The 27,301-nt window shown below is 32.3% G+C and overlaps 2 protein-coding genes and 1 long non-coding RNA gene across 3 annotated transcripts; 1 reads left to right on the plus strand and 2 right to left on the minus strand.

Moving 5' to 3' along the window:
• Positions 1–457: 457 nt before the first annotated feature.
• On the plus strand, positions 458–10,440 carry LOC137831740 (uncharacterized). The gene is made up of 15 exons (XM_068639541.1): positions 458–925; positions 1,009–1,239; positions 1,965–2,279; positions 2,662–2,769; positions 3,244–3,433; positions 3,672–3,934; positions 4,750–4,861; positions 6,009–6,088; positions 7,100–7,351; positions 7,430–7,506; positions 7,741–7,832; positions 8,328–8,410; positions 9,278–9,349; positions 9,769–9,894; positions 10,015–10,440. Exons 1-15 carry the CDS (start codon positions 791–793, stop codon positions 10,057–10,059), a joined length of 2,181 nt encoding a protein of 726 aa, XP_068495642.1. The 5' UTR covers positions 458–790; the 3' UTR covers positions 10,060–10,440.
• Positions 10,441–13,141: 2,701 nt separating this feature from the next.
• Positions 13,142–13,932, minus strand: LOC137831741 (uncharacterized). The gene is made up of 2 exons (XR_011084476.1): positions 13,780–13,932; positions 13,142–13,411 (listed from the first exon to the last, which is right to left on the minus strand). It is a non-coding gene; the product is annotated as an uncharacterized lncRNA (long non-coding RNA).
• Positions 13,933–17,082: 3,150 nt separating this feature from the next.
• LOC137831742 (protein HASTY 1) lies at positions 17,083–27,257 on the minus strand. Its single transcript, XM_068639542.1, has 22 exons — positions 26,922–27,257; positions 26,114–26,215; positions 25,874–26,017; positions 25,690–25,770; positions 25,520–25,589; positions 24,537–24,607; positions 24,289–24,452; positions 24,122–24,193; positions 23,795–24,032; positions 23,418–23,480; positions 23,010–23,294; positions 22,301–22,414; positions 22,040–22,166; positions 21,784–21,953; positions 21,599–21,700; positions 19,997–20,100; positions 19,601–19,895; positions 19,225–19,469; positions 18,517–19,014; positions 18,134–18,428; positions 17,815–17,998; positions 17,083–17,539 (listed from the first exon to the last, which is right to left on the minus strand). Exons 1-22 carry the CDS (start codon positions 27,042–27,044, stop codon positions 17,460–17,462), a joined length of 3,627 nt encoding a protein of 1,208 aa, XP_068495643.1. The 5' UTR covers positions 27,045–27,257; the 3' UTR covers positions 17,083–17,459.
• Between the last annotated feature and the right edge of the window lie 44 nt (positions 27,258–27,301).

Genomic DNA, 27,301 nt, shown 5'->3' on the forward strand with positions numbered 1-27,301 from the left:
ATAATATATTTTTATTTATACTCCTATTTTATTTAAAAACATTTTCGTCGTTTCTACTGAAATCGGAAAAAAAGAATGAATATTTTGTCCTGCATCCTACTAAAGTTCTTCTTGCATCTTGTCATTTAGTGAAATGATGAAAATATAACATCTAATTTATTCTCATTCTAAAAAGGCTCTTTTCAGAATACATATTGAAAAATACATTTCAAAATATGTTATTTATGTTATGAAAAAAATTATTCTAAAAAACTCTTTTCATAATACATTTCAAAATATGTTATATATGTTCTGAACAAATTATTTCAGAAATCCCTTCTGAAAAATGTTTTCCACAAATTCTGTTTCTTTCCATCGAAAATACATTTCATAAATTCTGGAAAGGGATATTCCAGAAACTTTTGAAAATGGTAATCCAAAAGTCATTTAAAAGGATAAAATCGTCTTTTAAAAATTTATGGGTTGCGGGAAGCGTTTTGATAAGGTGCAGGAAGAAACACCCAAAAGAATCTAGTTCCGGCCCGATGAATTTCTTGTTGTTAGAAAACATTTTTGACTGAGAATTGTAGTGTGGCAGAAGACAGAAGAGAATCGAAGCAGAGGAGAAATAGATATCGGAATAAAATTGAACAATAAAGCCATACTTACTCCATTGTAGCCACTGCAAAGTTGTGTTAATTAATTCTCCAGGTTTTCTCCTCTCCGTTCTTACAATTCCTGATATCACTTCTTTCTGAATCGCCAGTGCCAATATTAGGCAAAACAGAGTTGAAATCCAAATCAAAATAAAATGGGCGCACAGAAGAAAAGCGGCGCTAGGGTTTCCGAGGACCCCGACGAACTGGTGCGGGTTCCGTTGCAGGCCATTCTCTTGGCTGATAGTTTCACTACTAAGTTCAGACCTATCACGCTCGAACGCCCCAAAGTAATCTTCCCACACTCTTTAATCTTCCTCCGAAAACCTGCATTTTCTGTTTCTTTATTCTTTCGGTTTTCGTGGTTTTGAAGGTGCTGCTTCCGCTCGTGAATGTTCCGATGATAAATTACACGCTGACTTGGCTCGAATCCGCCGGCGTCGAAGAGGTTTTCGTATTCTGCTGTTCTCACTCCAAGCAGGTCATTAACTACCTCGAGAAATCCGAGTGGCTATCTCAACCGAATTTCACGGTGGCGACTATAGAATCGCAGAACTCTGTCAGCGCCGGAGATGCGCTACGCGTAATCTACGAGCGCAATGTGGTATGGCTTCTTTTCGACTCTCGTTTTAATTTTTGCACGCTCTTGTATGGATGCAATAGAGGCAGTGTGTTGCAAGGCTTAAAAAAAATTTCATATCAGAATAGTTGTTAAACAATGGTTGTTCTTAATTAGGACTGGTTTTCAGTTGGACATGTTCTTGCTGCTTTTACATTGTCATCTAATCATAATTTGACATGTACGATGAGTTCGTTAAAGTTTAGAATAGTTGCCTTGAAAATCATATTTACCATGATTTTTTGTTTGTTGACAGTGTAACTATATGTTCCTGATAGTGCATAAATGTTAAACTCTTTCAGAATTTGCGTCTCCTACTTTGTAAAGACCCCTAACTAACTCGTAGTCTGCAATAGATAAGGTTATTGCAATTTTACATATTTGTTTCTTTTTATCACAAACAAGACACTAGGTTTTTGGAGCATAATGACAATCCATTATTATTATTACCTTGCTATTCTTTAATTCAAATTTATTTAAAGAAATATAGATTTACTATGAAAATTTCTGCATGCTCTTTTTATAGGGTTTTTAAAAGGAAAATTTAGAGCCTTACATGTGAGCCACTGCCAGTCTATAGTAAAATTAACGATTAACTGCATTTTTAAAAAATATTCACCACTCTTTCCATATCATGCCATTGCTTACTTTCTGAGTTGTGACTTTTAAGTATTGTTAGTAACACTTTTGAATTATTTGTTATGTTGAAGATACATGGAGACTTTATCCTTATCAGTGGAGATACTGTAAGCAACATGTCGCTTACTCAGGCTCTTCTAGAACATAAAGAAAGGAGGAAGAAAGATAATAATGCAGTAATGACTATGGTCATTAAACGTTCAAAACCTAATCCAGCTATCCATCAATCTCGACTGGGTACTGATGAACTTTTTATGGCTATTGATCCTAATACCAAGCAGCTTGTGTATTACGAGGATAGGGCAGACCAATCAAGAGGGACATTACATCTTGACAAGTCATTGCTTGTTGATAATCCTTCACTCTCTCTGCATCATGATAAGCAGGTTGAACTCTTCAGATATTTCTGTTAGCATTCAACTTTACTTCTTGTGAACAAAGGAATTCGATTGCTGGCACTTTTTCGTAAAAAGAGCACATTACTAATTCCTGGACCAAATTGTTATTTTAAATTCATTCCATGAAAATTTACGGTTTAGCAACAATTAATTGGTTCCACTGATGTTTATCACATGATTGGGTGCCCTGGAATAATCTATTGATTCTCAACTGAACATTTTACCTATATAAGTTGTTTTTCAGTTTGTTAATAAACTCTTTACTGTTGTTATTATAGCTGGTGCTAGTATATTGTGGGTCATATCTCTTGCCTGTTACAACCTTTTAAATTTTTTTGAGGTCATAATGTTAGCAATATCTTATCTGCAGGATTGTTACATTGACATCTGCTCGCCAGAAGTACTTAGCCTATTTACAGACAATTTTGACTACCAACATCTACGGCGTCATTTTGTCAAGGGATTGCTTGTTGATGATGTAATTTCTCTTCCATGTGCTAAATTTAGATACTTTTTGTTTTGGTACTATGGATCCTGTAATTAGATTCTGAAGTTCTTTCTTAAGTCCTTCTTGGAAGGAAAAACTTATGCTTTCAATATTTTTGTTTTCATATATAATTGGCAGAGTACAAAGAAATTTTATCTCCTATGGACCCGAGATATTCCTTCAGAGGAGTCGTATTGATGAGCACATATTAAACACAGTGCTTTTTTGTATTGATAGTGTGTTTGCATGTGTTGGAACTTCAATAGTATCCTACTTCTATGCTACGACACTTTTCCAACAAATTTTTTGGACATGCATTGGACCCAACTAGTCTAACTTAGGCATTTCCTGTCTTCGAATCTTTCTGTATCCAAGCTCATCATTATGTTCATCTATTACAAATATTCTTTAAATTATTTTATTCTCTCTACTCCATGTAAAATATTGACCATACATTTCTTTCAGATAATGGGGTACAAAATTTTTGTTCATGAAATCCACTCAGACTATGCTGCAAGGATTGATAATTTCCGAAGTTATGACACTGTTAGCAAGGATATAATTCATCGATGGACATATCCACTGGTGCCAGATGTAATGAATTTTGGCCACACAGCTACTAAACTTGAACGACAAGGAATGTACCGTGCTTTAGGTATGGATGGAATTTTTTGTCGGATAGGTGGGCTGGGTAGCTGTGCATAATATTACATGATAATATGATGTATACTGGGTACCGTTTCAACTTTCAATCAATGATTATGTTTGTCTGTTTGCTTGATATTGCTCATTCATTTGCTACAAACAAGCTTTTGTTGTGCCAAAACTATTTTTTACCAATTTTATCTATTTTAATACACTTGTTCTGTTTTGACAATTTTCTCTACTTTCAGAAATATCACAATCACAGTCTGCTGTTATTGGCCCTTTTACTGTCATCGGATCTGGCACCAAAATTGGGAATAATACTAAAATTTCAAATTCAGTAATTGGAGAAGGATGTAAAATTGGGTCAAATGTTATCATAGAGGGATGCTATATATGGGATAATATCAGCATAGAAGATGGCTGTAAACTCCAGCATGCAATTGTATGTGATGGGGTGATTATAAAGTCAGGGGCTGTTCTGGAACCTGGTGTTATTTTGTCTTTTAAGGTTTGTATCCTTGTTCTATCTATACCATGCCTTTAGCTAGAATTTCTTAATTTTAAAACGATTTTATACTTCACCAAAATAGTTATGTTGTCATTAAATCTGAGCATCATGTACCAAAACTTGGTTTATCAAGGAGCATAGTTACTCTGATGTTATGTAAGGTATAGGGTTCAGGTTTTTGAATGAAGAAAATAGGCTTATTGGCACAGGGAGTTTATCTCCCTTAAGTGCGGCCACCAGACTCAGATTTCTTGATGCCCAAAGTGGCTTCCAGAAACAGAGTGTTTTCAAACCAAAAGAAAGGCTTGAGAACAATTGAAGTCTTTAGTTTTTTTGTTTTCTATCAGTGTTGTAATGTTAATTATTACACAGATAAGTTTTTCTTATCTTAGCCTGTGTATTGCACAGATAGGTGTGTATTTTTGCAATTCAAATTCAAAATAAATAAATATCTTAAAATATATAAATTATATTTTGGATTTATCAACAGTTTAAATAGTGACATAAGATTATTTAAACCATTTATGATTTTTTTTTTAAATTCCTATTGAAATTCAAGATATTAAGGAGAGTAAATTTGCTATAGGAGTGGAATTGCTATTATTTTTTTCTTATGCTGTATAGATATGAATCTAACAATTTACTTTCATTTTCTTGACCGAGATATTATTGTCTAATAAGAAATTCACTTGGTGTCTTGCTTGTTTATTTCAACTAGTCACTGTGAGATTGAAATATATAGACATTGTCTTTTGTCAATAATCTATTATGCATACATACAGCTTTTGATGCATCCACAAATTTTATGCTTCCAGGTTGTAGTTGGGCCAGAGTTTGTTGTTCCTCCATATTCGAAAGTATCTCTTTTTCAGCAGCCAATTGAGGAGGACAGTGACGAGGAGCTTGAATATGCTGATAGCACTAGTGGTATTGCTGAATTTTTGTGAAACTTTGAACTGTGCCCTGGAGATATATGCTGATTCTTTATTCTCCTTATATTAAATTAAATAAATAGCTTTGCAAAATGTGATATTTATAGCATATTATTTTAAATATTGCCTGGAGTTAACAAAATCAGAGTGATAATTTTTAGCTTCTAAAACCAAAATTATTACCACTGATAACTTCACATGCCATAGTTCAAATTTGTTAATGCTTCAAACTGGTATTTTGAGCTTGTTAGCTGCTATAGTTTAAGATATGAGTTGATTTATTGATTATGTTAATCTTTAAAAGAAAATTCTTGTGGTGGAAATTTAATAAATAATTACTTTGATTGGAATGTGTTTCTTTGCTGTCTGTCCACCTATAAATTTATTTCTTGTAGGGGGGTTTTGTATGTGTTTGGATTGAACTGGGGTTGATTGAGAGTTAAATATTTATTGTTTTTCTTAGTTTGATGAGCCAATATATTCAGGTAGTACAATGACCTAAAGGCCCGAAATCCCTTTTCTCACTAGGCTCTGTTGGTTACATGGATCAAGTGACACTATTATGCTCTGTCAAAAACTGAATAATGATCTTAGTCAGATCTAATTATTTATCTTTTTTAACCGTTTCACTTTTTATTGGTAACCAATAATTATTGGGGAGAAGAATATTGTAGAAAGACCACAATTTTATTATGATAATTAAGGAATCCTTAATTGTAAAATAATCAGGCACATACATGCTATATGCATTTTATTCATATTATTTTCATCTGTTGAATAATATGATTCTGTCTTCTCATCAGTTTATTAATAAAAGTACATTTTAAGAAAGTTGAGGGCCTTAGTTGGTAAGAATGCAATTTTTTTGTTCCTTTTTATCAACAATGACACACCTTGTGTTAGTTTGAGTCATAATAATTTGCTTACTGGAAATCTCAGAATTTATTTGTCATAAAACGTTTTTGTCCTGAAGGAATACTGCACTCAACTATTGGGTGGTTATCCACTCGATAAGCTATTATAATTGTAGCTTCTATATAATGTTAAATTGTAAGCAATTTTATTTTGCTTCAGTGCTGTGTATTGATTGATATGAATAAAAACATATGCTAAATCTTTCATTACTTTTTTCATGTATGCAGTCATAGGCAGTCAGGTGGATAAATCAGATATAGAGATTTCTTCAAAAGTATTGGAGACAAATTTTAGTCCTGCTTCGCAGGTTAGTCACACAAGGCTTTTAGATATGCGTTTTCTCCATTGTCTATCTCAGTATGTCTTAACTTGTTCTTGATATGTCAAGAAGATTAAGCTTAGATTCATTTTAAAAAATTAACAAATTACTATTATTTAACATCAACTAAGACCTCACAAACTAGTTTTATAGAATCGAGTTTAGTCGAAATCTAAATTATAAGACTTAAATATTTAATGACACTAATTTAATCACCTCTAATTCCAAGTCATCAATATTTCCCATCAATTACTGCTCCTTAAGCAAAACACTACTTCAATTAACTAGACATTCGAGGCAAAATACATCCACTTACATGGGGAATGAGTAACTGGACTTTACAATAAAATAAAGGTTTAAAAGAGATTTAACAATTAGTACATCTGAAATAGGTCCATATTTCTTATAATTAGGACTAAAATATGTAGATCCATTTTAGATGTGGTGATATTAGAGGATAATTAGGACTAGGAAGATACATACTCCAGCATTAAATATTTTGTTCCCAGTACTTATCCCCACATTATTGTTTTGACCCTGTAAGTAAAAATTGTAAGTATCAGTCTCCAAAGGTGAATGAGCAAATTTAATGCACTTTGGTGCTTAGATGAGCCAAGTTAATTTGATTTGTCCTTGAAGACAACTAACCATGGGGACTAAACTCATTAATTTGCTCCTCTAGAGACTATAAATTTATATTTTTTATGCTTAGGGTCAAAACAAGCTAGTAATTTGGGCTGGTTACCTTTCTCTCTGCTCTAATAGTCTTAGATTTCTAATAAAAAAGTAAAATTATTTGAGTTTCTCTTGTTCTATCTCTTGCTTGCCAACTTTAATATATCCTTTTACACTACTTGTAATAACAAAATAAGTGGCTAATATTGATATTAAAAAAAACGCAATATCATACTCCTTTTTTTCGAGGGAGTACCAAAATGAACCCCAAGATTTGGTTAGGGAATTTATTGTTTCTCATTACACTCTTTTTTTGTTGATCAGCTAGGTATCGGTGGGGCAGGTCATGTTTGGTCAACGTGTGAAGGTGGCCACGAAGAAGAGTGGAGGCACTCAGTGGCACCTATTCCTAAAGATAAAATTCTAGAGGCAATCAAAACCATGGAAGATGATATGGAGTTTGCTCAGGATGACAGTTTTCTCCCTCCTTCTGGAGAGCTGAAACCTAATTCTAATGATTCAGATGATGATGATCATGAAGATTCTAGAGATGACAGTTATTACTTTGAGAAAGAGGTTAGAATTTTGGCCTTTAAACCTGTGTCAGATGCATTCTGTGGATATCAGATTTTAAAAATACTCTATCATTTGCAGGTTGAAGCAACCTTTCTTAGGGCTGTGCATGAAAACATACAAGAAAGCCATTTGATGTTAGAAATCAATTCTTTGAAGTAAGTAATACACTTGTATGTATTAGTAAAATTTGAATCTAGACCTGACCTACACCATTTCATCTGATTCTCACAAAATTTTTGTCTAGAAGGCATAACATCTTCAGCAAGTGTGTATTTTTGTATTGAACTATTTTCATTCTGCAAGTTTGGTATTTTATTATATGATTACACTGTAAGCATGCATTAGCTGGGTCTTAATTTGTAGTAACATTGGCTTTATTTATGTGGTAGGTTGTCATACAATAAACAAACTTCTGATTGTGCCGGAGCTTTATTTTATGCCATGATGAAGTATGCTTTAGACATCCCCCATAGTTCAGCTGGTGAGCTTTTCCCTTTTTTTCTTTTGTTACATAATTTTTTTTAAATTTTCCATCTGTTTCTTTAAATAGTATTTCTTTCTTATCAAATTAAATTATAATATTTTGTGGAATTTATTTTAGAATTTGAACATGGAAAACATAGCATCTTGACCTTGTCAGAGAATGCTATTAACAAAATATTCATTTTGGATAAATTAATCAACTGGAGGCTCTTTTGTTAAAAATTGAGTCAAATGGAAGTATTTTTATTTAAAAGTGTTAGAGGAAAAACAATTTACCCTATAGACTGTTTTTATAGAGTCCAATGGTGTTATGTGATCCATGGAGCTGACTTCTCCTACTGGAGTTTGTTGCTCATCCTGCTTTTTTATCACTTTGTACAGGGATTGATTGACATTTAAAATAAGTTACTCATTTATAATTGTATCTTTTTGTTTATTATTTTTTAATGGTTGTTCACTGATTTTATTATTGTTTGGGATGAATATTTTTCAGATAGTTTGCTTCAAAATGTCCAGGTTGTATTTACAAAGTGGAAAAAGGCTCTTACATCCTATCTGAATGACAAAGATGAGCAGGTGTATCTGTCAATTCTCTCCATTTGTTCATGAGATTCATGTTCAATTGTTTAGAAATTTTATTAGAAGATTTACTGATAATCTTGTCAATATTTTTCTTTATTTTTCACTTCAACATTCTGTAGAATTTATATTTTGTCTCATGATTTCATCATTCAATGTCCATTTATAAGGTTTCAGGATATCAATTTCTTTTGCAAAATTGCAAAATTAATCATGCAATTCTCTCTGTTTTTCATTTCTGCATGTTGGCTGGAGTACTCTAGCGTTGAATGGCACTTTGTGTTCTTCACGTAATTTTTAACTTGTTTTGGACTATATAAACTGTTAGTTATTTCATTGTTAGGATTTTTTAATTTGTTTTGGACTATTTAATTTGTGTTATTTCATGGCTGCTAAAGTTAGGATTTTTGTGGCTGTATCAAATAAAATCTCTTATTGATTTGCTGCTGAGTGATCTTTGAGCTTGGTTATTACATCTTACACTTGCATTTTGATTGTTTTTTGAAACTTGTTGGAGATTTCACATCGGCTAGAGATAAGGTAGGTTCATAGTATACAAGTGAGTGCAAATCTCACTTTATATGCCGATTTTGTAAGCTCGATTTAGGCTTAAAGTCTATTTCTTGAGAGAATTATTACACGTTGGGTAAAGAAAGAGAAAAGGCTAAAAGATCTTTGATTGTGTGAAACCTGTAGTGCTTAATTAGTTTAATCAACTTTGAGTTGTTATAAAAGATCTTTTATCATTATGAATTACTTTTATGAATTGTCTAGTTTTTTTGTGAATAATAGAATTTGTATACCTTGTGGCACCTTACCTGCTAACCAGCCCTCTGCTCATCTGTTTTGAATATTTGACACCAGATTGAAGTAATACTTAAATTTGAAGAAATGTGTTTGGAGTCAGCTAACGAGTTTGCACCATTGTTCACAACGGTATGCTTATTTTCTGCCAGTTAGGTTTATTGATGTCTCATTCTGTTTGTGGGAATATCATGCACAGAAGTATAAATGTGGCTATCTTTCGTAATTATTAAATGGTTTTTTATATCGTTCATAAATTAGGCTTGTTAATACGCGGTGTTTTAAGTTACATCTGATAGGAAAATTAAAACGGTGAACTCAATTTCAAATAATGTTATATTTTTTGCCCAAATAGAAAGTAGTTTAATATCAATCATAATAACTTTCGCATTGGTATTCTGTCTAAAGTAAATCAATTAACAACGTTATGAAATGAATTTTGATGCTAAAGAAAGGTTTCAGAAAGTTCTCATGCTCATTCTTGTGTATCTGTTTGTCATTTTAACTTTAGCCTTTTCTTTCTGATGTTGTGACTTAATTGCTGCTTACAGATTTTGCACCACTTGTACAATGACGATGTTATAGAAGAAAATGCTATTTTGAGTTGGGAAGATGAGAAGAAAGATGCTGATGAGGCAGATAAAGTTTTTGTTAAGCAGGCCCAAAAATTCATTCAAGTAAGCAACCATTGTTTGTTTTTTCACACTTACAGAACTAGGTTTTATGCTACCCACGTTTTCACTATCTTTAAGATGCATTACTTTTTTGGGTAAGCCATTTAACGTTTCATGTTGTAGTGGCTGAAAGAGGCACCCGAAGAAGACGATGAGGAGGAGGAATAAGACAGGATTTTTGCAAGGTAGTGTCATCTCAGCAGCTTAAAAAAGGGAGTTCACTGCATTCATCTTCGCTTTCGAATGGGTAGTTGTTGACAAGTTTCTGTGCACATTATGTGGAGGAATTAATCTTAAGGAAATATGAAAGTGATAGAAGATCGAATCCCTTGAGTTTCAGGTGTTATACCGTGTGCTCACTTACCTGTTAATTTTTACCCACTCAGCAGGTTAAGTGATGAAACTTTCGAAATTGGTATTTTGGTTCCTTGATCATTGTTGTACTTATGTGATTGAAAAATACTTAGGCGAACTGTAGTAATTATTAGGTTAAATGTAAAAAAAAACTCCAATTTTGGGTCATTTATGAATTTAATAATTATGGCCTCACCACGTTAGGAAAAAACTAGCAGAGGTTTATAAAGTATGAGGTATCATTACTTACTTCATCACGTTAGGAAAAAACTAGCAGAGGTTTATAGAGTATTAGGTATCATTATTTACTTCATCACGAAAATCTACTCCTATTCGAAATTTAATGTTAATTGGGTTTCAAATTATAATCCTTTGATAACATTTGGTATCATTATAAAATAATTTTACACTGGTTTAATTACATTTTGAACTACTAGTGGTGGATATAGGACATATATAGTATCCTACCATTATTAGATATCAATAAAAATAGCAGTAGACAAAATTCATGCAAAAAGTTGTGTATTGCTTAAATTCATTTATATATATACTTAAGTTATATACTATTCATTAAATTAATGGCTTGATATGTAACAAAAATTCAAGCAGTAAAGTGAAAACAATCTTTGAGGAATAAAGAACTTATTGTAAGTTATTCTATGCAGTCTTTTTTTTTTCATGATGTTAAAGAATTTGTTAGAGCCAACCATTATAGTTATATTTAGATGTCAAATATGACTTTATTATATATATAAAATGCATATCCTTAAAAGCAGTTAAGAAAATTTGTATATTTTTGTATATTATGCAAATTCTATATGATAACTTTGTAAATTTATATAATAATAATTATACTTACAATTAGTTTTTGGTCAAATTATTTATTTTGTTCCTACAGGTATATATTTAATTCAAAAACAGTAAATCATAACCCTAAATAGTAAACAGTAAATCCTAAACCTACAATCCCAAAGAACAACCATCACACAGAATCTCGATCAGAAACCTAGGTCTTGACATGGGTCCCAAGGCCCAGGAGGAGGTCTACCATTTGGACCACAACAAGTCTTCAAGAGTAATTTTATCTTCTGGATTTTCTATTATGGAAATATCTTTTATTTACGAAATTATTATTCCAGAAACACTAAAATGGTAAAGGGTAATTTCAATATTTTTGAAGAGTATAAGGCTGCAGGAAGAAATTGTCCAAAATAAACTGCCTTCAAAACAAGATACCTAAAAAAGAAGTTTTGATGTTTTATTTGTTAAGCTTAGTTTCTGGCTAAACAAATTTGTATGAGAAGAGTGATGAAGAAAAGAATGAAAAAACATTTATCTTGATCCTGGTGGTGAATCCGAAGGTGCAGTTATGTCTCTCCTTAATTTCTTTCTTCAGTTCACTTTCAATGTATATAAGAATTGTGGTTTAAGTATTTGTTGGGTTCCGTCTCAACTCCAACTACCCTTCTCCTTTGCTACTTCCAACTTTCAACAAAAATAGTTTTATATTTGTCACTGCCAAATTGCTTCTTTTAAATGCTCTTATTTAATGCTTCTATGAATTCAGTGATCAGTTCTTTCTTTATTTCTTTCTCATTTTGTTCTTCAAATTTATCTTGCTGTTTTCTTATAACCCAAGAAAGGATGACAATAGTAACATAGACTTTTAAATTACACCATAGCTTTTAACTTCAAGAAACCTTTCATTCTTTAATTTATGTTTTTAATTGTGATAAATATCTATATTTTAATTTTCTTGCATTGATATCATTATATTTTGAATTTTTGGATTTGGATCCTTTATAAAAATAGATAAATTTTCTTTAGGTTGATCACTTCAACGTAAATAAATGGTCTCTTAAATATTTTTTTTTTCTCTTTTACTAATGCGACAACTTTAATTGGATGGAAATTTGAAGTTGTTATTATTAACATACTTCAATATATTTTTTTAAAATAAAAAGAAATCATAATTATAAATTTATTTTTATATTTTTACAAATAATATTCTTTCTTTTTCTCTGTCTTACTCTTTCTTTCTCTTTTTCTTTTTTTTTCTCAGTTTTATTTATTTATTTATTTCTTCTTTTTTCTATCTATCTTTCTTTCCTCATTTCTTTTCTTTTTTTTCTATTTCTCTTAAAGAATATGGTAAAACATATTAAGAGTAAAAGAGTAAAATCATGGAAGGGCAAAGAGGTAAAAGCGGTTGTGTCAAACTTTTCTAAGAAGAATGGTTTTCTCATTCACGTAGACAAGGAGTTGAGAAGCGAGAAAGAGAAACTTTAGAAGAAGAAAAACTACGGAATTTATTGCTACTTGCAGTTTTGTATGTGTACAAATATTGTGTATATAGGCAAAACATAATAAAACATAATAAGAGAAATGTAAGAGAAAATTCTAAGTAACCGAACAATGGTAATATCAATTATTTCAACATCCTTCCCTCAAACGCGATGATGTATATTTATTATTATTTTAAGCATGGAAATTGGTTTTTTTATAAGACATCGACCAACTGATAGAAAGATCGAATGGATAATAATTGTAGGAAATTGTCCTGTGTGAATATCACAAAAATATAATTAATCCATTCTAGCTCACAAGATATAGTTGTTAGGACTCCATACTGAATTTCAGACAAAGATTGAAGAACAATACCATATTTCTTTGACTTTCATGATATAAGAAATTTTCTTAGAAAAATTATAGAACGTCTTTGTGAGTTAGGGCATGATGCCCAATAGAAATCACTAAAAGCCTTGCCTTGATAATAATTTATGAATTAGCGTCGATTTTTCAATTCTTTTTCATTTATGGTTTTTCAAAATTTAAAATAATATATATATTTTCAATTATATAAGAAAATATAATAATATATAAATGTATATAAAAATAAAAAAATTTAAAAATATAGAATAGATAATTCTTCAACCTTATACAATGTATTTATTGCATCAAACAGAGATAAGCAGAATTCTGATTTTTTTTTTCTTTTGGAACTCAAAGAAACTCCATCTAATGGTAACCATAGAAGATAAACATTCGAAACCATGTGAACTTGGAAACTCATGGAGGCCCAGGTTGACCGAATGGGCCTCCAGGTGGGCCAGAGGGACCCCCAAAGCAATCCTGTAGTAACCAGCAGCAGCACAAAAAGCTCAAGCTGTCCCAACAAAAATCAAAATTAGGTCTATAAATGGTACTGATTAAATGCATAAAATACGCACATATTTTCTGAGCCACATAAAATTTCACTAAGCACGAGTTTAAAATAACCCTTTTCTGTTTCATACTAATATATGTAATTAAAATTTTACAATAAAAAACAATTACTTTACTTTAAATCTTATAGATGATAGAGCATAAAATGTCCTTTATATACTTTTTTTTGACATTTTTCCCACTTTTATATTAAAAAATGGTAATGCATAAGCCTTTCATGCATTCATTTATCACTTAATAGGAATTAAGCAATGGTATTGAGTTAACCTTCTGGAATAGCTTAAATACTAGATCACAATATTTACTTACCAGGAGTTAATCAGATCGCAAAACCCACCGAAAAAGCCCGGACCTCCTGGGCCTGGTGGACCCCAACCAGGAGGGCCTCCTAGGCCTGGACCTCCGGGTCCCATTTAAAGCAATGCTTTTGTCTTTGAGAATGAGACTGAAAAAAAAGATATATATGAAGTTTGAGATCCTTGGAAATTTATAGGCAGCATGAATTAACTTAGCCATATTTGTTCACTTTCTCCCAACTAATATTCCAATTTGATTTTAACCTAACTTTCAAACCATCTTCTCTTACATGTTGAAAATACTTCTACTGAAAGGTTGTTACTCAATAACTATAATTTTAAAATTTCACATTATAAAAATTGATCAGTGGTGATTTAGTTACCTTAATGCTTCAGACAGGTAACTCAGTCTGCAACTGGAAATTACACCTTAGATAATCTTTAATGATGTTCTTCACATAATCAGTTCATTTTATTTTAACAAATTCAATTAATTTTCCTTTAATTGATTTTTACATTAACAAGTTGTTTAACTCACATAAGAAATATTTTGGTTATATAAACTTTTTTTCTTAATTTTACACAATCCAAAATCCCATGTGACGCAAAAAAAAATTCTTTTAAGAAAATAATCTGTATAATTTAGCTAAATAACTATCATATATTACTAAATGGGCAAGACTTTTTTTTTTTGAAAATTTATTTGACAAAAGGTGATTGGTTGAAAAATCTTTTAAACCTATGTATATATTTTGAGACTATATTTCGTATTTAAAATTTAAGTCCACTAACCTATATATTTAAGGGAAATGATTAAGAAATCAAAGTAAAAGTTTTGATTGAAAAGTATTTAAATTTTGTGTATGCATTCCCATCGCTATTTCTAATAAAACATATTTATTTCAAGAACAATGTATGGCAAAAAGTTACATAAAATTATATTTCTAAGTTTTTAAAATGTCATCGAGGGAGTATTGAAAACTGCTGGTTTTGGACTAAGCCTTACTTTAAACAAGATCTGAATCTGAAAAATAAGTCAAAGTTGAATCTCAAAGTTTAAGACATAAATTAGGCTTAGATCTTATTAATTTAATCCAATACGATAACCTTAAAAAAATTATGGTAACAACAAATTTGTCTTCAAAATGAAAAAAAGAAAAGGTTTAAAAATAAAACGCTTCTTCTTAATTTTTCATTTTAGAAAAAGGAAGCATCCTCATTTTTAATATCGCAGTTAATTATAATTAGAAAATCCATTCGTAGTATGCCTATGCAATTTTATATTATGTTATAACTTTCTTCAAATATTATGTTTATCTATCAAATCATTAAATTATAATCATTCAGTGTATGCAATTTCAAATGTTAAATCTAATAAAAAAAAATCAAAATACAATTAAATAAGTATATTTTTGTATATTTCAAAAGCATAACATTTTAATCTTAATATATACTTATAAAATATTAATATTTTATATTAGAATAAATTTTATAAAATAAATTAATTTAATAAAAATATTATTTAAAAATATTTTACTCACTACAAAAATATTTGTAAGTTTTAAGTCCTTAAAATTTTCTAACCATTCATTTTCAGTTTTTATCTTTAATTAGGGTTAGTTTAACATAAAATTAAACATATTAGTTAATATAATTAATGTAATAAAAGTATTTCGTAGATTTTTTTAGGTATATAATTTATCAAGTACTATATTTCTTATATAATATAAAAAGGTAATACACACATATATATATATATATATAATTTTAACCTGTCATTGTATTTTTATTAAAAATAAAAATAGTTTACTTATATGCTAATAATTTATTTTCTATATCATGCATAATAATTTTATTTCTAAATACAAAAGTAATAACACGTTTTATATATCTGGAAATGATTAATAAAATATATCAAAATTATATGTAATACTAAACTTACTGTTATTCCTTTTTCTTCCATACAAAAGTTAAAGTTAACATAAAATAATTTTATTCATAATACTAATAATATTCATTTTGCTGACTCTATAGAGGTGCAGAAAAAATTGGCCTAAAACTTATTGAATAAAATACATTTCTCTCCATGGGCTTTACAGCATTTTCAACTAGGAAGTTTCTTCCTGCACCCCACAATTTTGTAAATTCCAAAACTGACCTCACAATTTTGGGATCTGAGAGTGTGCTACTGATTAATCCAGAAGTGAATCATGTTACATTCTGGATGAGAGGGTGTTCTGGAAACAAAGTTTGAATAAATTATTGATTTCCGAATTGTTGAATCTGAAAGCCTAATTTCTATTATTACAGCAGATTGGTAGATCCAGAATGATTTTTTTCAATTATGGATTTCTGAATCCGGAATGCATATTTTGAGTTACATATTGGCAGATTCAGAATGATTTTTTCAATTATGGATGTTTTGCATTTTTTTTTTATGTTGGATTAAGTACTACCGGAAGCATCAATCCAGAAGATTAATGGATGCGCCAATCCAAAAATTTATCGGATTTCATAATCCAGAATAAAAAAAGTAAATGTACAATTTATATAGGAATACTTTTGTCTACAATTTATATAGGAATACTTTTGTCTTTGCGCAACCTTGTGGGGGTGCAGGAAGAAAAATGTAGGAATGCAGGAAGAAACTGCCTTTCAACTACTTCATCTCAAATGTGGTGAAAATGACTTTAGGCACTAAGACCCAGGTTTACAAGATTGATTTTTAATGCGAAATTAGTTTTTGATTAAAATTAATGTAATTCCATACATGTTTTTTTATTCGAAAAACTATCAGCAGATTTAATATAACAACTTCATCTAATAGAAAACTAAAATTAAGATACTAAATATGTAAATACTTAAAATTCTTAATGGACATTTCAATATAATGCAACCATAAACTCCAACCATTCACACCTCTTTCTTTTTTTCACATATTAGTAAATTATAAATAGCAAATTATGTTCATAATTTCAATCATAAATTTCACATGTTTCCTAGATGATGCAGTCATAACTCAATGAGTCACTCTCTGCTGGTAGCAAATGCAGGCTCTCTATTAATTGCTACTTCACTCTATTTCTATCTTCCTCCTCCAAAGAAACTTTGATAAAATAAATTTGTGCATTAAATAAAATTAACTTGTACAAAAAAGAATTCTCTATCTACACAATTAGTTTATACATATTAATTTTAATTTATAAAAACTTTCATTTATATATTTTTCTAAAATTGCTTTTTTAAAAAAAAAACTTATCAAAATATATCCTGAAGTGATTCCATTTAGTGGGGTTTACCTCCACAATAAAACACATTTACACGTAAAAGAGTAAGTGTGTTTCTAATTCTTCATATTTTATGCTACAAATGTGAGGAATAAGAAAATAATGAAAATAATCAATGGCAGCTTTGAATTCTGGCAAGAATTAAATACACAAATCTGAACTGCCAGGTGTAGTTCTGCTATGCTGGAGAGCTATATACTACGAATGAAGGACAGTGTGGATACAGTAAATTGATTCACAAGTTACTACAAGATGAAGGACATAAAATCTTACTCACCAGATTTCCTTGTTAATTATGCAGGGGAAGAAATGCTTTCGCACCCTTTGTTAGTAAATAATGAAAACCCAAAATCTCCTCAATGAGCTCACTCCTGTACACAAAACCTTCCATGAGCTCAAAACAATATCACATGATGGCTGCCAACCCCACAACATCACCATCATCAACTTTGGACTCGGGAGCATTGGCTGAGCTGCGCTGTCTCACTGAAAACCATAACTATGAGGTTAACAAATTTATAATATTACCAGCAACATTATAATATGCCAAAAAACATATAATTGACAAGCATAGCAATATAGGAAAAACTACCATCACTTAAGTCTTCAGTTATAACAATTACAAGTACTACCAAACATTGAGAAGCTCTACAGTTTATGGCATTACATCGATTTATTAACTAACTGCTAATGTGCCCAACTATATTTTCCAGAAGTTGGAGAAGTAAAATGCGAAAAAACAATTAGAAGTTATTGCTTACTTGAAACGTTTGTAATGATATTTACACTTTTCTGTGCTGCAAGTGCTTTCAATTTGTTACCGGTTGCTAATTGAAGTAAGCTTTTCATATGCTGCTTTTGTTCCTTTGGACTAGATGTTTTCTTTAAAGATTCCTCAAAGGCAACTAAATCGTGAGGGGTAATATTGGGGAGAGACATCAAAACCTAAAAGGAGTAACAAAATATATTACTCAATAGCAAAAGTTTAGCATCCTCTTCTTCGCAAATGAACTCCAAATGCAAAATGCAGTCAAAAGGAGAAAAAACAGCTAAGTGATGGAAAACAAGAAAAATACTAACCTGCCTTGGAGCTGGGTGTCGATCACAAAGATATACAAATATTTCACGACAAATGGCAACTAGATCAGCACTGGTTATTGCATTTGATTCAAGGGTTAAACCTTGAATAATGGATGTAAAAAGATCTTTACAAACATACTCTATGAGTTCTGCGTGATTTGTTACTATCGCAAGAACTACCAACACAGAGCAATATGAAGAAATTTTAGTCACAGATTCACCATCCGTCCATGTAAAAGCTTCTAAACATAGCCGCAGAGTTGGAAGGGCCAGACCTTCGTGCTTTAGAAGGAAACTGTCACATAAAAGAATTATGACAAATAGAGCTCACAAAAAGTTATAAAATATGAAAGAACTAACTTACAAACAGGTAGAAAGCATACCCAACCATAGAGCACGATGCAACTGTGTCCAAGCTTTTTAGAGTGTCTAATCGACTAACATGTCCAGACTGTTCCAAAGAAGGGATTCCATTATTAAGGGGAGGAGAAGCAATGACAGAGAGGAGTGAACAGATCTCACGCGTGAGATCCCTCAAAATCGTTTCCTCCATCACTTCCACTTTCAAGTCTGATCCACTAAGAATGCTAAGAGCATCCGGAACTTTTGCTCTACCATCTTGTAGAAGACTAGACCATGAACAGCTAAGGGCTTGCTGAGCATGGATAAACAATGGCTGTAGAATCTTTTCCAGCCAAACCTCCCACATATCCAAAGGACAATTTTTAACCAAAGGAATCAAAGTGGAATGAACAAGCTGTCGTATGTGCCTGAACTCCATCGACTGTATATTCTCCATCAGCGCAACAGAAACAGAGTGCACATCCAAATATTTGAAAAATGAATCCCCAATGGTTGTTGACAATCCCAATACATTATATCTTCATATAAAGAAAGGATATAGTAAAAAGATGGAAATAAAAATGCAAGTTTTATCATAGATGATAATTTTCTGTTCATAAGGACTTTATTTTCTCTTTTCTAGAGATTTGGTGCACAACCAATATTGAAGGTGAAGACCAATTATATTTGATTTGAGACAACAGATAATAAATTACAAATTAAAAATAGAATAAGATTAGCGCACATACCCACTGTCTCTGATGCCTTTAAACCAGTTTCGTATATTCGATCCATTTGGTTCGGCATATCCTTCTTTATTAATGTCGACCTTAGATCCATCTGTGACGGTCAATGAACCCTTTGGCAATTTGGAGTTCCCTTCTCCAAGAAGACTTGACCTCTCAACATCAGCCATAACCATTGCAGCTCTTACCTCTCCAGGTAAAGCTTGACTTACAGATGGAGACCAAAGGGAATGTATACAACGAAGTAGCTGGAAAACAAGAATGTGCTGTGCTTATTAATACAAAGTACAGAGCAAGATTATAAGCATGCCAATCTTTTTGTAGCAAAATACTACAGGAAACATAACATGGCCAGCCTCTTAATGTCAGGTATACATACTTTCAGGAGAGGAGTCACCATCCATGATATGTGAGAGGCCATTGGATTTATTGGAGTTGAATTTGGTGTGGAGCTGTTTTCTGAATTCCAATTGGCTTTCTTCAATCCACTCCTCTTAAGCGCCCTTTCAAAGAATGTCAAGGTATGAAAAATTGACCACATAACAGGTGCTTCAGAGCACAACTGAACCAAACCTTGTGGACCTGACAGATATTTTTCCTGCCACTCAGATTGTGTCCACTGATGGCTCAAAGGTTCTAGCAGCCATTTTAAAACTTCTTGTTGCTGTTGAATTCTGAGCCAAATTTAGCACAATAACAAGAACTGGTTAATTGCAATCATCAAAAGACTATCAAACAAGATTAAACAGAATTATGTCTCCTGTTTGATCCTTACCCAGAAGAAGAAGCCATAACAAGAAAAGCTTCACCTAAAAGATTATGCTCACTCTGAAGCAAACAACCCTCCCTTTGCAAACATGCCATTGTATCAGCAATGCCCTACATATAAAATCAATAAATTATATAAAAGCTATCTCCTACCAAACTATTTTAGGAAGTGGAGCAAAATTTTCTCTAGAGCATATATGAAGTGTCCAAATTGTAATGAGTAAAGGATTGGGAAAGAAGATATTAATGCACTACCCATGTCTCCTGACATAGCAATGGGGTGTGCTTATACTAACATCTAAATTTAAGTACCAGAGTAGTGCCACAAGCCAAACCTTGGTAAGAATTTTGAACATTATCTGTATCTGTATTGTATATAAATAACACGTACAAACCTTTTCTCAGATAAACCTTAACTCCACTCATGTCTCTGCATATGAAACAAGTTTAAGCAAATAATTTAACGCCCAAAGTCCCAAACCTATACACAAGTTGTGATTCCAAACTTTATAAGCTATTTAAGCTTCAATATGTCTAGTTGATATCAGACTACATACACCCCATTTAATGCTGCAATTAAGGCAGCCCTAAGTCGCAAATAGGGCAAGTCAATTTAGGCAGATTTTCAACATGTGACAATTATTGCAATGCCAATGTAAATTATGATATTAATGGACTATTGGCTTTCAGGCAAATCTTTATTTTTAAAAGTGTGGAACAAACTAGGTCTCACTAATTTAAAAAATTGAAGTTATAACTAGGTCCTACCATAGGAACAAAATTCAAAATGATGCTCTGATAAGTTATCACGGTTTGGATTTAGGGAAGCAACTAAAAATATGTGAAACTACAGAAACCCATTACAAACAATTGGATTCCTACAGTTTCAAAAGTATAAAGGTTTGTGAATCCAACATACCATCAGAAATTTTGATCAGGTTTAGCTGCTTATTGCAAAAAAAATAACCACACTGCTTCTGCTAGAGTAAAATTCAAATATACCCATATCCAATTAAACTTCCATTATTAAGATTGAAAGTCAACTTCAAGTTTTGTAAGAGATTTGGCTAATAAAGTGAAATGGCATTATAGACTAGTATATTCACATGTCAGGAAGAGGACTAAAGTATGAAACAAGAAGGTAATGAACAGAAGACAAATATCAGTGCACAGAGCCTGAAAACTGATATCAATATATGATAACAGATGTCAAGTCAAACTAGAAATTCAATCTTCAAGATATTCATACAAAAATTGTAAAGACTAAAAACACAATTTTAGTAATCACGTTATAGCACAGGTTTGAACATTAATATTATTGGAGGATATCAAAAGATACTTTAGCTAGTTCAGTAAGAACCCTATAGTAGCCAATTCTTATTATGCTGCGGCTTAACTTACATAAGATTAATTTACAAATAGATTAAGGTTACTTTCATTGAATAACAAGCTTTTTCCTCCATAGCCCCTCCTCTGTAAATTTCATATTTAATTGCAGTCCTATACATGTAAATTGCTGCATTCATCATGTATACAAGAAACAATTCCCATTTATTGGACACAACAAGTTAATTATAGTTTTCCATCAATTGGTGTTTAAAGAATTCACCTTCATATGAGGTAAGATGCTTTTGTCCGCAGCTTTTGATATCCGAATAAATGATGTACAGATCTGCAGCCTTGCATGCCGTGCACTATGCATTGATGTATCCTATCAAGAGACATAGAATTAAACTTGCCACAAAATTTCCAATTATTGAAACTTACAATAAAAAAACGGATTGTTGCAGGAACCTTGATTATAGTTGGGAGAGATGTTAGAAGTTCAAATAATTTATTAATAACACTGCCAACTGCATCAGGGAAATGCTTCAGAAAGGGGCCCATAGCATCCAAATAGTGAACAAGTACTTCAACAAGTGCAGGCTCCGTCCATTTTAAGGAAATTAATAGTTGAAGTATACCTACAAGACACAGTAAGCATAACTATAACAGAGGTCTAAGTAAGAAATTCTAAAACAGGATAATTTGGAAGATTAACTAAAGTAACCTTCAAACGTTCTACATAATGAAAACTGGACATCAGCATTTGTCTTGGTGAAGTCATTGGATCCATCAAAAACTGCATTTACAACACCCTCTATAGCCAACTGCATGCTTTCCATCACAGCTAAGTCCTACAAAAAGAAACGCAGAACTCATAACAGATAATTACATATAAGGTAGAAATGGGGGGGATCACACCTGACAGAGATTAAAGTATCCATGATATTAAGAGTATATTTAACATTGGAATGGAAGGTATTTATACCTGAGTTGGTGCTGGAGAAACTAAGAAACCTTTAATGACTGTATCAATCTTTTCAGATACTTTAGTAGCAGCAATCACAGGTTTGTAAGAAGATACAAACCTAATTAACTCCAACTGTTTTAATAAACCATTCATCAGTTAAATATATTTTGAAAGGGTTAATTTGACATAAAGCTTAAAGAAGAATAGATTTGGAACTAGATATAAAGTAAAAGATACCAATGCAGAATAGTTGAGTACATTGTACAATACCTACATGTGACTTGCTCATAAGCAAAACATTTAAACTAATATATGCTCGCTCTCTGTATTTTTCAACTTTCTCAGTCGTGCAAAATTGATCTGGGGTTAAATAGTTAATGTTTTCATTGCACAAAATACTTTCCCTGTATCTTTCACAGGTTTAAATGTCCAAAAGTCAAATTATTAAAATTTTGCAAAGCCACAAGTGTTCCATAACTCATGCAGTAGGAACGCATGATGCATAAAAGTTTACTTAAAATCAATTGACGCATTGCAAGCAATTAAACTATTAGTTCCAATTACTATCTTAGAACTTCAAGATGAAAAAAATAATAATATAAGAAGTTAATAACTTCCATCCAAATACATTCAAAAACAATTTTTTTCCTGTAAACAGAAGGGAAAGAATTTGTATATATCATGTGATGAAAAATATTATCTGACTTCACATGTGCATGAGACATACCAATCTAGATCGATAAAGGCTGAATGTTCCCTTGCACTCAAAATCTTCGCTCCACAACTCCAATACCCCTAAAGTAGTGGTAGTCTCATGCAGAATTTTTTCTCTCTTGAGCATGCGAGGGAAAGATGTATCCAAAATTGCACCACAGTAATCGTCACCCACAAAGCTTAGAGACTTTTTCTTTGCATTTTCAACCTCTCCAGAACCTGTGCTACCAACTGCTGAACTGTCAGCAGCTGAATGTATGGAATTTTTTGGCTTTGACATCAAATCCCTCATTAGTACCTACAGGAAAACATTTGAGGAAATAAATGAGATATGGCAATTTGATACACAATATTATTTGACTATTCACTAAGAAACACGGAACACCACCAAACAGTACTTTTGTGAAGTATTCCAACATACCAGCCAAAAGTGCATTGATTGAAAATGAATAGCAAACTTGAAATGTTGGAAAAATCCCAGCATCTGGAGAGAAACAAGAGAAATTAAAATGAAAGGATAAAATAAAATACAAGAGAAATGCATGCTCCTGTAAAATAATGGTAGCTAATCAGCACAAGTGTGAACAACATAAAAACAACAATAACTAGACATTTAGCAAACAAGTTATGCCGAAAAATTTGCAAGATATATACCAAGACAAGATATTTGTTATATGTAATTATGATTTTGAATTCAAAAGAATAATATATGACAAAATTTCCAAAGAGAAGCCAAAACCATAACCACTATGTCATTTTAAGCTGAGTTTTCCCTTCCCCAAGCTACATAACTCATACCTGTTCTAGGTAAAGTGGAAGCAAGGTGCTATCACCAGCAATACTTTGCAAGTTATAAGAACCCAATGACACCATACTTTCACATATATATTCGGCAAATTCGTATTCACCCTCATCTATGGACCCAGGACTTGAAACGGATCTATACAGAAATTCTCTAGATACATTCATCAATGTTTGAAAGATGTTACTCATGGCTTGGTCAAATTTAGAAACAGATGTTTCAGTAGGCCTCCTCCTACAATCACAATTCAGAGTGACCAGTGGTCAGTGGTATTATTGATGGATGAAATATGTATAAAACCATTAAAGAACAATAACACATACCTTGAAGAGACAAGTTTAAAAAACTCTGAAGCATGTAGACGAAAATCTGGAGCAGATAGTAGTACACCACAACTGCAGGGAGTTAACAGAAAAAAATTATCAGAAGAAATAGAAATTATGTACCAAGAGGATTGCATGGTGCAAGATAATAGAGGTAATAAACATACCCATGAATGATGCCATGCTCAACTAAATCTGACAATGGAGCCCATTCAGCATACGCATTCACTGCATTTAGAGTAGCTGTTACAGCGGCAGCATGCTGTTTGGCAATATCCATTTGATTTCTACCAGCTTCATTCATTGCAGCTGTAAAGTGTCTTTCTAGTAACTGCATCAAGTATTACAAGTCACAATGTCATTAACAATGACAAAAGATTAGCATGTAAAAAAGGTGTTTAGTGCTGAGATGTACATTGTATAATAGTGGCAAAATTTCACTCAACGATTGAGTTAGCCCCCTCAAAAGTAGCCTTCGCCGATCACCTGAACACATCAACATGACAAGTAAAAGTAAGTATGCATCGTATGATATACAGAAAAGTCACTCAATATCAAATAGAGACAACATTTATGTGTCAAAAAGTCGGCGTGTTAGGAGTGTTGGGTTTATGTTTTGTATTTTATTTGTAGGACACTTGTTTATTTGCAATGTTGTTAAATAGCTGGAATGGCACTATTGTATTGGTGAATTCCTGGGATCCAGGACTGCAACTTCATTTGTGCTATAACAGCTACTATAGATGTTGTGGTTACAGCATGCCTCCTGCATCCTTTGTCATCTTTGGTGAGTGTTCATTAATTGAATGAGTAAATATTAAGCCAATTTTTATGCACTTTTACTTTTATTTGCATAGAACTTCGTTTTTGTATACATGTATAATTGATATATATCATACATTCCAGCCACTATTGGATTTCAGCTATTTGCCCACAATGTTAACCGTATATGCAGATTATTGGTTTTCTGCCATTTTCCTCAATCTGCAATTGATAGTGACGTTTACTAGTATAATATAATATGCACTCATGAATCCTAAGAATCACAAAATGCATACATCCAATTACATGCAGTAATCATTTTTCTCATTTTACACACTCTCCCTTATTCTCTATCCACTCACACTGACACCCTTTATATTTTCTTTACATCATGGTTCAGACGGACAGTTACATAATATTGACCAAGATGAAAAGCATATTTAAGGAAAGTGTAATAAACAAGTCATCCGAAAATGTCCCTTTCATTTGCTTCTTATCAGAAAAACTTATTATTATTGTGTCTAAAATTTTCCTAGAATAACTCATTGCTCAAGTCACACAGGTTTGCCCAAGTTGGAGAAATTCAGTTCTTTGAATCACACACATTCACATGAGAAAACCTAAGTTATTACAAACCTTCTAGATCTTCATTGTGAACAGTAATGTCTTCAGGAAGCCACCGCAGCATCATTGCAACCAACTCAGCCTAATACATAATTGTGAATCATAAAAACAATATCCAGGAACTGAACTGAAATTGAATAAAAACGAGCCAAAATGATGTAAGTGGGGAACTTCAAATTTACTTCTATTGGGCCCTTGTTGGATAGAGAGATCAAAGAGGGAAGCATTTCTTGCCACAGACCAATATCCTCTCTTCTAACAACCTGTGAAAGAACCACCAAAGAATATGGTCTATGTAAGGCAAATCTGCAATTGTGACAGAGTAAGAAGCAATAATAATGAAAAGGAAGTGCCTTGTGATGACACCTCAGCAACAAGGGCAGCTGTCTGGCTTTTGAGAGCCCAATTTTCGCAAGGATCTGCAATTTCTGACATCAAATCAAGGGAAAGATTTGCAAAGTTCTTGTGTTCTGCAGGGCTTAATTCCTCCCAACGCAAGCGCACTAAATGCTGTATAACAAAACGTTTTCACATAAGGGGTATAAGAATAAAACACCTAAGCAGACTTATCATTGAAAAGCACAACAAAAGCAAGTAAAATTGAACCTGCAACATTTTATAGGCATGTAACCGAATTTCAGACGACCAGTTTTTCTTCACCAAAAGGAATGATGTGTTTGCTAACGCCCGTACATCACCTGTCTTTATCTGAAGAAAATTTACATAAATTCATTAGTCACCTACACACGGCAAATACTAAAGCAAGGAAATGAATCACCATAGAGTAGCAATTCCCATGCCTCACTTAATTCGTCTCCGACACGTGTCAAATATTAAAGAAAGACAATTAATCACCCTAAAGAAGCAACAATCATAGAACAATAACAGCAACTACACAAGCTGCATCCACAAACAAACAATTGCTTTTTTTACATCTATCTGTCTATATACATATGTGTGTGTATGCGCGCAGAAACTCCATGGTCAATCATTTCATTGAATTTTGAAATGCAAGAACTATTTTAGTTATTTATTCAAAAATTCCAGATGAAACTGCAACTTTCACAGGAGCAGCATGAAAGCAACCTATAATCAAAGTCTACTAGTTCCTTCAGAGTAACACTACACTATCAATCACCGAAAATTACAGAGATAAATACATCTAAAGAGTGCATAGAAACGTGTACAAATTCATTAACACATGGATGAGTTGGTGTGTGCTATACGTTGATTATTAGGGCTTGCGCAGAAAAGATCGCAGTCATTTCTAATAACAGTAAAAAATGCAAACAGAGAATAGGAAAATTGAGAAAACAAGAAGCGATGAGAAGCACAGGAGAAATGATAAAAGTAGAAGGTGTTATTGCCCTATGGAACGGAGAAGATGGAAAGAGGAAGGGAAAGAAAGCGTTACGGAATCGAGAAAAGCGACGGCGTTTTGGCGAGCGTCGGGGGTAGAGGCCCAATCAAGGGCGGTGTGAATAGCTTGGGCAACATTGTTGGCACTGATGCCGTTATTGCCAGCACTGTCTTCCATTGTTAACTTCAACTGCTACTCTTTTTCTTTTTCTTTTCTTTCACTGCTTCTGTTCTATTCTTCAGACTGAAACCAGAGAGAGAGAGAGAGAGAGAAAGAAAGAGGAAGAGATTCGGTATTTCTTTCAACTCAAAGTCTCGGTCGGGTTTGGGGTTCACTCCGCACACACTCACACGCACCGTATTTATGTGTTAGTGGCGTATGGTGGTGCGTGAGCACGACTCTTCTCGACTTCTTCTATAATTTTTTTTTTCTTT

This window comes from Phaseolus vulgaris, chromosome 6 (genome assembly GCF_000499845.2).
Source record: "Phaseolus vulgaris cultivar G19833 chromosome 6, P. vulgaris v2.0, whole genome shotgun sequence".
In the NCBI taxonomy this organism is placed as follows: Eukaryota; Viridiplantae; Streptophyta; class Magnoliopsida; order Fabales; family Fabaceae; genus Phaseolus; species Phaseolus vulgaris.

What these genes read in the sequence shown, in the direction of transcription:
- LOC137831742 (XM_068639542.1), bottom strand. Translation starts at nt 27,044, where the DNA reads ATGGAAGACAGTGCTGGCAATAACGGCATCAGTGCCAACAATGTTGCC. An exon ending in GCCTTTATCGATCTAGATTG is followed by an intron (nt 22,415 to 23,009) that starts GTATGTCTCATG and finishes TTATTAAAACAG; the next exon opens with TTGGAGTTAATTAGGTTTGT. An exon ending in GTTATGGCTTCTTCTTCTGG is followed by an intron (nt 19,896 to 19,996) that starts GTAAGGATCAAA and finishes AATTTGGCTCAG; the next exon opens with AATTCAACAGCAACAAGAAG.
- LOC137831740 (XM_068639541.1), top strand. Translation starts at nt 791, where the DNA reads ATGGGCGCACAGAAGAAAAGCGGCGCTAGGGTTTCCGAGGACCCCGAC. An exon ending in CATCCCCCATAGTTCAGCTG is followed by an intron (nt 7,833 to 8,327) that starts GTGAGCTTTTCC and finishes AATATTTTTCAG; the next exon opens with ATAGTTTGCTTCAAAATGTC. An exon ending in TTGCACCATTGTTCACAACG is followed by an intron (nt 9,350 to 9,768) that starts GTATGCTTATTT and finishes TGCTGCTTACAG; the next exon opens with ATTTTGCACCACTTGTACAA.